General features: G+C 43.0%; 1 protein-coding gene across 1 annotated transcript; it reads left to right on the top strand.

The window, feature by feature from the left end:
- The first annotated feature begins 8,245 nt into the window (after positions 1–8,245).
- LOC147610106 (arginine decarboxylase-like) lies at positions 8,246–11,588 on the top strand. Its single transcript, XM_086787084.1, has 2 exons — positions 8,246–10,621; positions 10,721–11,588. Exons 1-2 carry the CDS (start codon positions 9,200–9,202, stop codon positions 11,369–11,371), a joined length of 2,073 nt encoding a protein of 690 aa, XP_086643210.1. The 5' UTR covers positions 8,246–9,199; the 3' UTR covers positions 11,372–11,588.
- The last annotated feature ends 301 nt before the right edge of the window (positions 11,589–11,889 follow it).

Below are 11,889 nucleotides of genomic sequence, written 5' to 3'. Positions count from 1 at the left end.
GCATTCTCAAACATGGAAAGACATCAAGCAGGCTGTGAAGGAAAGATATCTTCCCCCATCCCATGAATCCATAAAGATGAATGAGTTTTTTAGTCTTAGGCAGTGCAGCTTAACTCTTAATAAGGACTAATATTCCAAATTTATCACTCTTCGGAAGTATGTCCTAACTATGACTACTTCCCAGCAAGTCGCTCGTTTCTGCCAAGGGTCAAATGAACCCTTAGATTCCCGCCTTGAAGCAATGAGGCCAAGCACATTACAGGATGTTCTCATACGAGCAAATCCCCTTGTGAAAGAATTGAGGACTGAGACAAACCTAAGCCTCAAAAGAGATCTTACCCTGAGGCAAATCCTAAAGATCAACCCTACAAGAAACCCCAACAGCCAAGACAGCCTTCAATACTCGTTATGGCCACTATGAGTTTACTGTAATGTCATTCGAGTTAACCAATGCTCCTGCAACCTTCAATCGCCTAATGCAAAGATATATTCCGTCCGTATTACTTGGATGAATTTGTGCTTGTTTTTTTTTATGATATCTTAATCTACTCCAAATCAATGGAAGAGCATGAGGAGCATATGCGTAGAGTTCTGCAATTGTTGCGCAAACACAAACTCTATGCCAAGAAGAGCAAATGTACCTTCTTTACTCATCAAATTGAGTATCTTGGGTTCATCGTCTCCAAAGATGGCATTTCAATAAACCCCGCCAAGGTCAAAGATATTCTGGAGTGGCCACCCCCTAAATCAGTTCGTGAAGTTCGTGGGTTTTTGGGAATCACGGGATGGAATAGGATTTTTATCAAAGATTATGCCTTGGTAGCTGCACCTTTGAGACGGATCTTCTTAAGAAGGCCTTGGTAGCTGCACCTTTGACGGATCTTCTTAAGAAGGCCTTGGTAGCTGCACCTTTGACGGATCTTCTTAAGAAGGATTGCAAAATAGTGTGGCTGCCAATCCATCAAGACAGTTTTGATTAGCTCAAGGTCATTATTACTTCTGCCCCAGTCCTGAAACTTCTTGATTTCACCAAGGAATTTGAAGTGGTTATTACTGATGCCAGTAGTTTAGCACTTGGTGGTGTCTTAGGCCAAGAAGGAAGACCAATCGCTTATACTTCCCACAAGCTGAAGAAATATGAAGCAAATTATGCCACCCATGATTTGGAGCTCTTAGCAGTTGTTCATTGCCTCAAATTATGGAGACATTATCTCTTGGGGGGGCAAATTCCAGCTTGTAAACTGACCACAAAAGTCTGAAGTGGATCTTCACCCAACCTAACCTTAATATGCGGCAAAGGAGATGGATTGAAATTCTACAAGAATATGACTTCGACATCAAATTTCACCCTGGGAAAGACAATGTGGTAGTAGATGCACTTAGCGGCAAATCTTTCTTAAGTGCAATTTAAATGCCAAATAATCCCATACTGGTCAAGGTGGAAGAAGTCTCATCTCATGATCCAGAATATCAGAAGATGATGAAGTTAGTAGAAGAAGGGAAAAATTCAGAGAAAGAGAAGAATCTAATCAAGGGATACTCCACTCCATGAAAGAAGCCTCTACTTCAATCACAGGCTATGTATCCCTAAGGATCCTGCTTTAAAGAAACTAATCCTCCATGAAGCTCATGTGATAGTCCTGCTCTGCAGGACACCCAGGCTATGCAAAAACATTAAATGCTGTAAGAAGGAGCTTTCATTGGGGGCAGGCTTGAAAAATGATGTCCTTCGGTACTTGAAGCAATGTCTCTCATGCCAAAGGATCAAAGGTGAAAGGGTCAAGATGACTGGGAAACTTCAACCCTTGGATATTCCCCAAATGAAGTGGGAGTGCATTAGTATGGATTTTGTCACAAGTCTCCCCACTGTTCAAGGAGGATATGACTCCATTCTGGTAGTAGTGGACTTACTTACCAAAGTAGCTCACCTTATACCAGCAAAGAAGACCTTCAAAGCTTCTGATGTTGCTCGAGTATTCATCAAGGAAGTCCTCAAACTTCATGGTCTCCCAAAAAGGATAGTAAGTGACCGCGATTTTGACTTCACTTCAAAGTTCTGGCAATCCTTATTTCAAGCCCTAGGAACTCAACTTTGCTTTAGTACAGCTTATCATCCAGATACCGATGACCAGATTGAGAGAGTCAATCAAGTAATTGAAGACATTCTTAGAGCATATTGTGGACGGGAACCAAGAAGGTGGATTCAATACCTTCCTCTGGTAGAATTTGCCTACAATGCATCTTATCATCAAAGCATAGGAATGTCACCATTCAAAGCACTCTATGGGCAAGAATGCTTGTCTCCTCTAAATTTCTCTAATCCGACCATAAGAGTTGAGGCATCTAGGAAAATGCTCGAAGAGATGGAGGAACAAACCAAGGCAATCCAAAAGGATATTAAAGCTGCGCCCAAGATCAACAAAAGCATTATGCTGACACCAAAAGGTCTGAAAGGATCTTCAAGGAAGGATATTAAAGCTGTCCAAGATCGACAAAAGCATTATGCTGATACCAAGAGGTCTGAAAGGATCTTCAAGGAAGGAGACAAAGTTCTTCTACGAGTGCGACCCAAACGAAGTTCTCTATCACTTGGGAAATATAAGAAGCTCAGCCCTAGGTACTGTGGTCCCTATACAGTTACCAAGTGTCTAGGTAAAAGTGCCTATAAACTCCAACTCCCAGCCCATATCAAAGTCCACAATGTATTTCATGTAAGTTTGTTAAAACCTTATGTACCCAGTCTCGATCATATTCTTGATGATGAACAAGTTGTAATCCCTACTCAAGGAGTCCTTGAATTACAGCCCAGTAGCATCATAGATTCTAGGGAAAGGCAACTCCGAAATAGAACTCTTGTAGAACATCTAGTACAGTGGAAAGATTACCCTGAAGAGGATGCAACTTGGGAAGATGAAGCTACACTCTTAAAGGATTATCCCCGATTCATGACGAGATGAGGACATCTCGATTTGTTTAAGGGGGGAAGGATGTAACATACCCATCTTCACTAATAACGAAATGTCCATGTAATAGATGAATTTATGAGTTTTTATGGTATAAAAATCAATGATTTTATTAAATGAGTCATTTCTACTTAGAATCTTCAAATTCTCAGTCCAAATTCAAAATCTGCGCGTGATTTTACCCTAATATAGGATTTTATAGCATCCAAAACGGACAACGGATCAAGGTTATACGCAAATTTTAGTCATTTTTAGTTAAAAAGCGACGACCTTTAAACCTTAATAAATGCACGATTGGGCGTCCGATTGACGAACGGTCTGCACCCCAATGACTAGGAGAACATCTCGGACAAAAAAAAAATCACTCCCGGGGCAGTCCGACGGCACGCAAATCGAGGCTGACGTCCCAAATTTGAGGATCCCGTCCCAAAATTTGGACCGTACACACTTACCAGGGTGCCCGTACGATGGCCGCACAAGAACCAAAGGACGACCGCACTGTGTGGTCCACACGTACCGCTACGTGGACACCCTGCTGCCCATGACCAAATAAGGTACATGCGTACCACTCCTTTCCCTGCAGCGTGCCTTTTCCCCAGAGCCATGCAGGCCACTGATCTACAGCCTTTGCTGGTGCACCGTCCTTTCGTCCTTTCTTTGCAGAGGGCCCATACCCGTACCCCACAGTTATATAAACCCCCGCCGGGGTGTTCCATGGGCAACACACATTTCTGCGTAGCTTATGCTCTGTTGTGCCGCCGTCCGTACTGCCGTCCATCCTGTGCAGTGTACTTGCTGTAGTACAACTGTCCCTTATAGTCACCCCTCTCCACACCCCCTCATTTGCCACTTTTCAGATAAGGCAGTTTTCCTCTATCCCCCTCTTACTAGGAGAGGCAGTGTCCTTAACTCTTCTCCCCCACCCCCCCATGTGAGGACACTTACAACAGCCTTCTCCCCTTCAACAAAACGTTTTTGTGTTAAGGACATCTCACAATTCCCCCCCCATTTGCGTGGACTTTAGTAAGAGGTTTTAGTCTTAAGAGAGGGTTCATGCGCTGTGGTCTTTTGCTCATACGGTGAGCAAACGATCTCTGAATTGAGATCTGACTAGAGCGTTTCGTTCGCGACAGCGAGCCCTACAAGACGATGTCCAAGATGGCCCCTTTCCAAAAACGTTAGAATATTACCTTAGAAGGAGCGCGCAACAACGAGATTAGAGAAGATGCTCTCGATGCGGCTCCAACCCTCCCTTTACAAGCTCCTCAAGGAAATGATGGCCAAGTCAGCTTGGTTATCTTTTAAAGAAGAGTTTTTTTTTAATATTAGTGTTAATAAATGTGTATCTTTTCCTTTTAAAATAATGACATAAAAATTGTATGAAGTTACGAATGGAGTGATGCTATATTCAATGAATTGTATTGAAATTGTTATCTTTAAAGAGTGCAAGCTTTTCCTAGCTTCGACGCTAACTCCGTTCCGTGCTTGTGTAGCCGGGCGACGGCGTTAGCAAAGCCCGGGAGGAATGGCCCAAGGTATCCCTCATACCATTGGGAGAATAAGGTTCGCCGATTGAGGCGAGATATTATGATGGTGTCTAGTTCTGAGGGCCTAGGCTAGTGCGGTGAATAAGCCCACCCTAGTGTACAAACATCCCTCTTAGGGGGGCGGGAGGATCGAGCGATGGAGCCTAAGAGGGCGACAGGCCGGCTTGAGTCCTCGCCGGCGAGACGATGAGGTGTATGGTCCCGTAGGGTTTTGCCTAGCATGTAGAGGCTGGAAGGTGAAATTCTAGATCATCGATAGTATAAAGGAAAAGAATAAGAGAGCCGGTTTGGGTTGTATGGAATTGATTCATGTATAAACTTTTTTTATATATCTTGTCTTTGGCATTATTGTATTGTGGAAAAAGACTGGTTTAACAAACCTTGTGAAAAGGGTCTTAATTAAGGAACATGTTTATTTATGTCAAACAATGTGGTAGGATTAATTAGAAAACAAATTGACGCGTGAGTAGGGTGGAAAGTGGGAGGATGGAATGCCCCGACGGCACCATCCTACGGACGGGTGGACCCGATTAGTCGGGTAGCTTTCCAACAGATTAAGTGACAACCCTACACTAGATAAATAGGTTCTTGGGCAACTTTATTCTAGAAGACTAGGCCAGCGGGCTGTGCCTTGCATGGATGAGGAAAAAAGCGTTGCCTCTAGAAATCAAGTCTAGTAGTTGCCCAATTTATGATCAATTACCCTATGGGTGATTTGATTTTTAGAAGATCACGCTCCCCCTGCGGGATAGGACTAGGTCTTACCTATGAATCGTATCCTTGAATCTCTACATGGTCAAAGTGTCGATAGGGAATTTTCTCCAAGTTAAGACTTAGTGGACTATCTTAAGTGTTTCCCCTATTTTAGAAGGGGGGAACCTTACAATATTGAAATGAAACACTCAAGGCAAATACTTTTTATGAGTTCCATGTTTTTCCAAGTGTGGGAAAATGTGGCATATATAAATAAGTTTATGTTTCTTTAAGAGAAAGTACTAATGACCAAAACATCAACCCTATGTAATAGGTTAAAGTATTCTTGCTTAGGAGTTTCATGTTTTTCCAAGTGTGGGAAAATGTGGTGTATACAAAGAAGTTTATGTTTCTTTAGAAAGTACTAATGACTAAAACATCAACCCTATGTAATAAGTTAAAGTAGTCTTGCTTAGGAGAAAACTAATCCAAACTAGGTTGATCTCATTGTTCTTGGAAAGATTAAGAATGATGCATTATATGCCAAGAGGCATCGCGAACGCTAGTGGAGTGTTGCATGGATGCCATAGAATTTGATCATAGCTTTATGAGAATCTTATCTATGTAGATAGTCTAAGGTCACACCCATTGAGTCTAGCATCAAAAGCTAAGATTCAAAGAAGAATGAAGAGCCCAAGAGTGAAGTGTTGCATGGATGCCATAGAATTTGATGATAACTTTATGAGCATCCTATCTATAGATAGTCTAAGGTCAGACCCATTGGCCAAAACCGAGTCTAGCACATCAAAAGCCAAGATACAAAGAAGGACGAAGAGCTTAAGAGTGTGGAAGACATAGCAAATGCTATGACAAGAAATGACGTGGTGTGCTGCTTGTAGAAGCAACCACATAACTCATGAATGTCCTGTTCTAGGAGCAAGAGCAAATGAGTGGTGTGGATATTGTAGAAGATATGAAAATCATGAATCCTCTAACTACTACCACACCCAAATAACATTTTTTGCAGAGTTTGGTCGTCCTAAAATTGATGTTTACATATAAGCTATGAAAGATTTTTTTATTATAGTAAAAATTGAAATGTGCTAAAAATACATATTTAAAATAAATAAGGGATCCTCTTGTTAAGGTAAAAGATATGGAAATCATGAATCCTCTAACTACTACCATGCCAAAGAACATTTTAGACAGAGTTTGGTCCTAATTGATGTTTATATATGAGCTATGAAAGATTTTTTTATTATAGTTAAAATTGAAATGTGCTAAAAATACATATTTAAAATAAATAAGGGATCCTCTGGTTAAGGTAAAAGAAGCAATCAAACAAAGCTATAAAAGAAAGGTTTAAAAAGCAATCTAAAATCCTTGTAGTACTCAAAACTTGCAACAAGCATCACTACTCTCTCTCTCTCTCTCTCTCTCTCTGTGTGTGTGTGTGTGTGTGTCTCTCTGCGCGCGTGTGCGCACACACACACACACACACACACACACACACACACACACACACATGCACAAACATGCATGCACACACACACACACACACACACACACACACATGCACAAACACGCATGCACACACTCACACACACACCCCTTACCTTATTTTTCTTTTCTTAGCCTACCTCATTAGAAACTAGTCCCTCGTCTTTATGAAAATCTAACTTTGTAAAAGTTTTCTCCCTTTTTTTGCTAAGTGATTCAATGCAATTAGAAGCTTCCTTTCTAGGTGTAATGTGTGTGTGTGTGTTGTCTAGTTCATAAGGAGAAGTATGACTTATAATTATGAACAAAGAAAGTAAATCGATCAGTACGTTGACTCAAACGCTTATCAAGTCCATTTTTATTTCTTAAACTTAAGGATTTGTTTAAAGGTGACTAATGTATTTTACTATATTTAGAGCCATTGATGCTATTCTTGAAATGAAAACCTAAAGGCAAAGTCTTTTTTTTTTTGCAAAAATGGTAATACTTAACTTGTAATCATGTAATGATTTAGTAGCATCCTACAAGGTACAAATATGATGTGTTTTGATTAGATAAATAGTGAAGGCACATGACTTAAAGAAAGGAGGACACAACACTTGAATGGTTTAAAAAAAGGCGCATAGGGTAAATTGAAATGTTTAACATAAGCTATTGGGTGTTTTGTGTCTCTATGGTACAAAAAAAGAGGTGCATCCCGCTTCGGTGGTTTTCTTTTATACCTTTGAAAGCTTCTCCTCTCCTGTTGGGTCCTTGTGACAAAATTTAGGACATATTGTAGGAATGGTTTTAAGAGCAGATCTAGGTGTTTGGTCTTCTATGGTCAGACGATTAAAGTATTGGGCACACGGAGGCTAACATTGTGTAATGTGGAACTATTTAAACTCTAGTTTGGAAGGAAGTGGAATCGTTCCAAAAGAGACGTGTCCCGCTTTGGTGGTTTTCTTCTATACCTTTGAAAGCTGCTCTTCCTGTTGGGTCGTTGTGACATAGATTAGGACACATTATATGAATTATTTTAAGAGTGGATCTAGATGTTTGATCTTCTTAAAGTATTGGCACATGGAGGCCTAACATTGTATAACGTGGAACTACTCAAACTCTAGTTTGGAATTGTTCAAAGGCGGTGACATCTAGTGCCATTTGTAGTTTGAGGGTTGACAAGATTGGAAGAAAATGTGTGTGCATCATTTGAAGCTGGTGTTTATCACAAAAAAAAAAAAGACAGGGAAGTTGTTAACTAACTATTATCTTAAGACTTCACTATGTACATGAAGAAACATAGAGTTGAGAAAGAAAGCTAAACATCTATTTTGGACTCATTGTTGAGAACCTTTATTGGAGGTTTGTGGAGGAGAAAAATAATTTGTGGGAAAACAAGCATCGTTTGTATTGTGGAAGTGCCACATGGCAGGACATCCTTTCTAGCAAATTAATATACACCTGTTTTAGGTGAAGCCAAAAATGGTAAAGGGCGCTTCGGAAAAAGTGAAAGGGCGAGGTCGAGGGAGTCGCGTCCGGTCGGCAAGACGTGCAAGCCGGCGAGCGGAGAGAGAGAGAGAGAGACGAAGAGAGAGAAGGGGAACTAGGTCATCCTATCCTATCCTGTACAGGTTAAAGAACTTGGATTAGCGGCGAGGATGGCAAGAAAGGTCCGGCGATAGAGCTGTAGGAATTTGGCGGTTCGGTAAGCGGCGGGGCTTCCCACGCCTTGTCGTGTAGCAGTGAGTGACAGCGAGAGACGGAGAGGGAGAGTCTGAGTTTTATTTTAAGCGTGCGTTTCTGTGCTAGTGCTAGGCTGGCAGCTGCCCTGCTCTAGAGTGTGCGTGTGTGTGCTTGTTCTGCCGCCGCTGGCCGGACCCCTCTTTGCCCACCTATAAAAAAAGCCCGCTCTGACCACCCCCCTCAAACGCCTTCGCACGATCTAGTTGCGCTCCCAACGAGCGCCATTTTTGTTTGACAAGCTTGCCCTTCCACCTTCCTGAAGACTAGAGGCTGACCTGCTTTGTTATCCTACATTGCTTTCTTTCTTGCCTGCTTTTTGCCTCTGCAGTTCGCAGTTGGTTTTCAAATTTCTGCTTCTTAATCTGCAACTGGCTTTTCGGTTTTGGTTCTGTAATTGGGTTTGGTTTTTGAGAGCGATTTGCTGGTTTTTTTCCAGGTTTTGCTATAAAGAGAATTTGAATTTCGCCAAACCCTGCAGTCGGGTTTTGCTTGCTTTTGCTGCGTGCTTTTTGCATGTGGGTTCTCGCACATAGAAAACTCGCGATTGGGTTCTTGCCCCTCTCAAAAACACTACCTTAGGCTTAACCCTGTGCTACTGGTTTTCCCCAGAACAACACAAACGTCTCCATCCATAAGGCTGTCTTGTTTTACTCCGACTACCATTTTGTAGTAGAAAATCGCTTCAGTGGAGAGTGAGCCGAGGCTCCGGCCTCGGCGCCTGGCCAAGAGCGTTCTCTTCAGGATTATTTACCTGCGCAAGCCCAGAAAGAGATGCCGCCCCTAGCATGCCTAGTAGACGTGAGCAACAACACTACTAATCACCACACAGACCACCACAGTTTGCCCCTTCTGCCTGAGCCCATCAAGAAGCCCTGGACTGCAAGCAAGTCCTCCTCTCTCTACAAAATCGATGGCTGGGGCGCGCCCTACTTCTTCATCAACGCTCAGGGTCACATGGCAATCCGCCCCACCGGACGAAATAATAAACCCCATGAAGAGATTGACATTATGAAATCCCTCCAAAGGGTCATCGAGTCTAGGGTTTTAGGAGACCTCGTCCTCCCCACGCCTCTGATCCTGCGGTTTCCTGATGTGCTCAAGGACAGATTAGAGAAGCTCCAATCCGCATTTGATTGTGGCATTCGGGCTCATCACTACCAAGGCCGTTTCCAAGGAGTCTTCCCTGTCAAGTGTAACCAAGACCGCTTTGTAGTAGAGAACATTGTCGAGTTTGGCAAGCCTTATGGATTTGGGCTTGAAGCCGGGTCCAAGCCGGAGCTTCTGCTAGCTATGGCTTCCCTCTGCAAAGGGAGCTTGGATGCTCTCCTTATCTGTAATGGCTACAAGGATGCTGATTATGTCTGCCTGGCCTTGATGACCAAACAATTGCAGTTGAATTGTGTGATTGTGCTTGAACAGGAACAGGAGCTAGATGTGGTTCTGCAGATGAGTCGGCACCTCGGCATCGAACCCTTAATTGGGCTTAGGGCTAAGCTTAACACCAAGCATGCTGGGCACTTTGGAGAGACCTCCGGCGAAAATGGAAAATTTGGGCTCTCTTGCTCTCAAATTGTTGGAATTTTGCAGAAGCTTCGGAAAGCGGGCAAGCTTCACTGCCTTCAACTGCTGCATTTCCACGTTGGGTCTCAGATACCTTCTCTTGCCATCCTCAATGACGGTGTCAGTGAGGCTGCGCACATCTACTGTGAACTTGCTCTCATGGGAGCAAACATGCAATTTATTGACGTAGGAGGTGGCCTTGGTATCAACTATGATGGGTCCAGCTCTGCAGAATCAGATATGTCAGTGGGCTATACCATGGAAGAGTATGCAAAGGAGGTTGTGCATGCTGTGAAAAATGCATGTGTCATGAAGGGTGTGAAGCAACCCACATTGTGTAGTGAGAGTGGGAGAGCCTTGGTTTCCCACCATTCAGTTCTGGTCTTTGATGTGCTCTCAGCCCATGAGAAAGGTGGCAAAATAGCAAGAGATGAAGGGGTGCCTCTTGAGGTAGATGAAACACTGCCTGAAGAATTGAGCAGTTTGCATAGAAGCTTGATTGATTTTACACGGGTCGGCGACTACGAAAGGACTCTAGAGTGTGCCAAGCAGCTGAAGCTGGAATGCATTGAGTACTTCAAGCAAGGCCGACTGAGCTTGACGCAGCTTGCCGCTATCAACAGCTTATACGAGGTGGTATCTCCACTGGTGGAAGAGAAGAAACACAAAATGGTAATGGCAACGGACTCGTTTTCTCCTAAGTCATTTGATCTCTCTTCTTATGATGGGCAGGTTCAGGAGAGTAGCAGCAGCTACAATGCAATCTACCACATCAATTTGTCCATCTTCAAGTCAATGCCAGATACATGGGCAATTGGGCAGTTGTTTCCCATTGTGCCTCTTCACAGGTTAGAGGAAGAGCCAACAGTGAGGGCAATATTATCAGATCTAACATGCGACAGCGATGGCAAGGTTGTGACATTTGTGGGGGGTGATGCAAAGGTGAAGAGGATGAATCACTTGAGGGTGCACTCTCTACAGGATGGCAAGCCATACTACATGGGCATGTTTTTAGGGGGTGCTTATCAAGAGGCATTGGCTGGTATGCACAATCTATTTGGCACCCCTCCTGTGGTGCATGTGTTACAGAGTGGTGGAGGTGGGAGCATGGTCAATCTGAAGGTGACAAAGATTAGTGATGGCCAGAGGGTGTCAGATGTTCTTGGCTGCATGCAATACAATCCCAGCTCCATGCTAGAAAGCCTTACTCTTCAAGTGCAGAAATGCTTGAAAGAGGGCAGGTTTGGTGAGGAGGAGGAAGAGTCTGCCATGTCAGTCATACACACCTTGGCTCGCAGCTTTGAATCCTCGACATATCTCTCCACCAATTACTTCGCTTCATCTGTTATCAGCAATTTGTTCCAACCCAGAGTGGTGGGTTGAAAGTGTAATAAGTCTGTTTCTGGTCTTTTATTCCCTTTGCTTTGGTTTCAAGTTGCACAGTCCAAAATATCCCTTCCTTGGGAATTTTGTGGGTTGCTGGGGCTTTTTTCTCAACCCCTCTTTTCCTCGTTTTTTTATTTGTCAACACGCCAATACTGAATTACAGGAAATGGCTCTTATTTATATTTGTTAAGATACTTTTATGGACTACAGAAAATTATATCTTATTTAAGAAGGTGAAGGTAGAGATGTGTTTTATGAAGCCCTTCCCCTTTCCTCTTCCTCTTCCCCTGCCACCTCTCACACCTTGTGACCCCCCATTTTATTTATTGCTTAATTTGAATGGAAGGATGATGGACCCATTCCATGCTACCAGGCTTGCCTTTAGACGAGCACCCCCAATCCTCAAAATTGACAGGAATCCATACATCTCAACCGGTTTTGATCTTCAATGCAGTTTTTGAAGGGAAGAGAAAAGTTGCAGAGCAATGAAGTACCCAAAAACGGGTAAGAGACCC

The sequence above is a fragment of the Cibotium barometz genome, chromosome 50, assembly GCF_041138505.1.
Source record: "Cibotium barometz isolate CiBa-2024 chromosome 50, ASM4113850v1, whole genome shotgun sequence".
NCBI lineage: Eukaryota > Viridiplantae > Streptophyta > Polypodiopsida > Cyatheales > Cibotiaceae > Cibotium > Cibotium barometz.
Note: the sequence above shows the minus strand (reverse complement) of the source record. Positions and strands in the feature narration are given on the sequence as shown.

Excerpts from the sequence above, each read along its gene's own strand:
- LOC147610106 (XM_086787084.1), top strand. The coding sequence starts at position 9,200 with ATGCCGCCCCTAGCATGCCTAGTAGACGTGAGCAACAACACTACTAAT. Across the intron at positions 10,622-10,720 it reads CTATCAACAGCTTATACGAG|GTTCAGGAGAGTAGCAGCAG; the intron begins GTGGTATCTCCA and ends TATGATGGGCAG.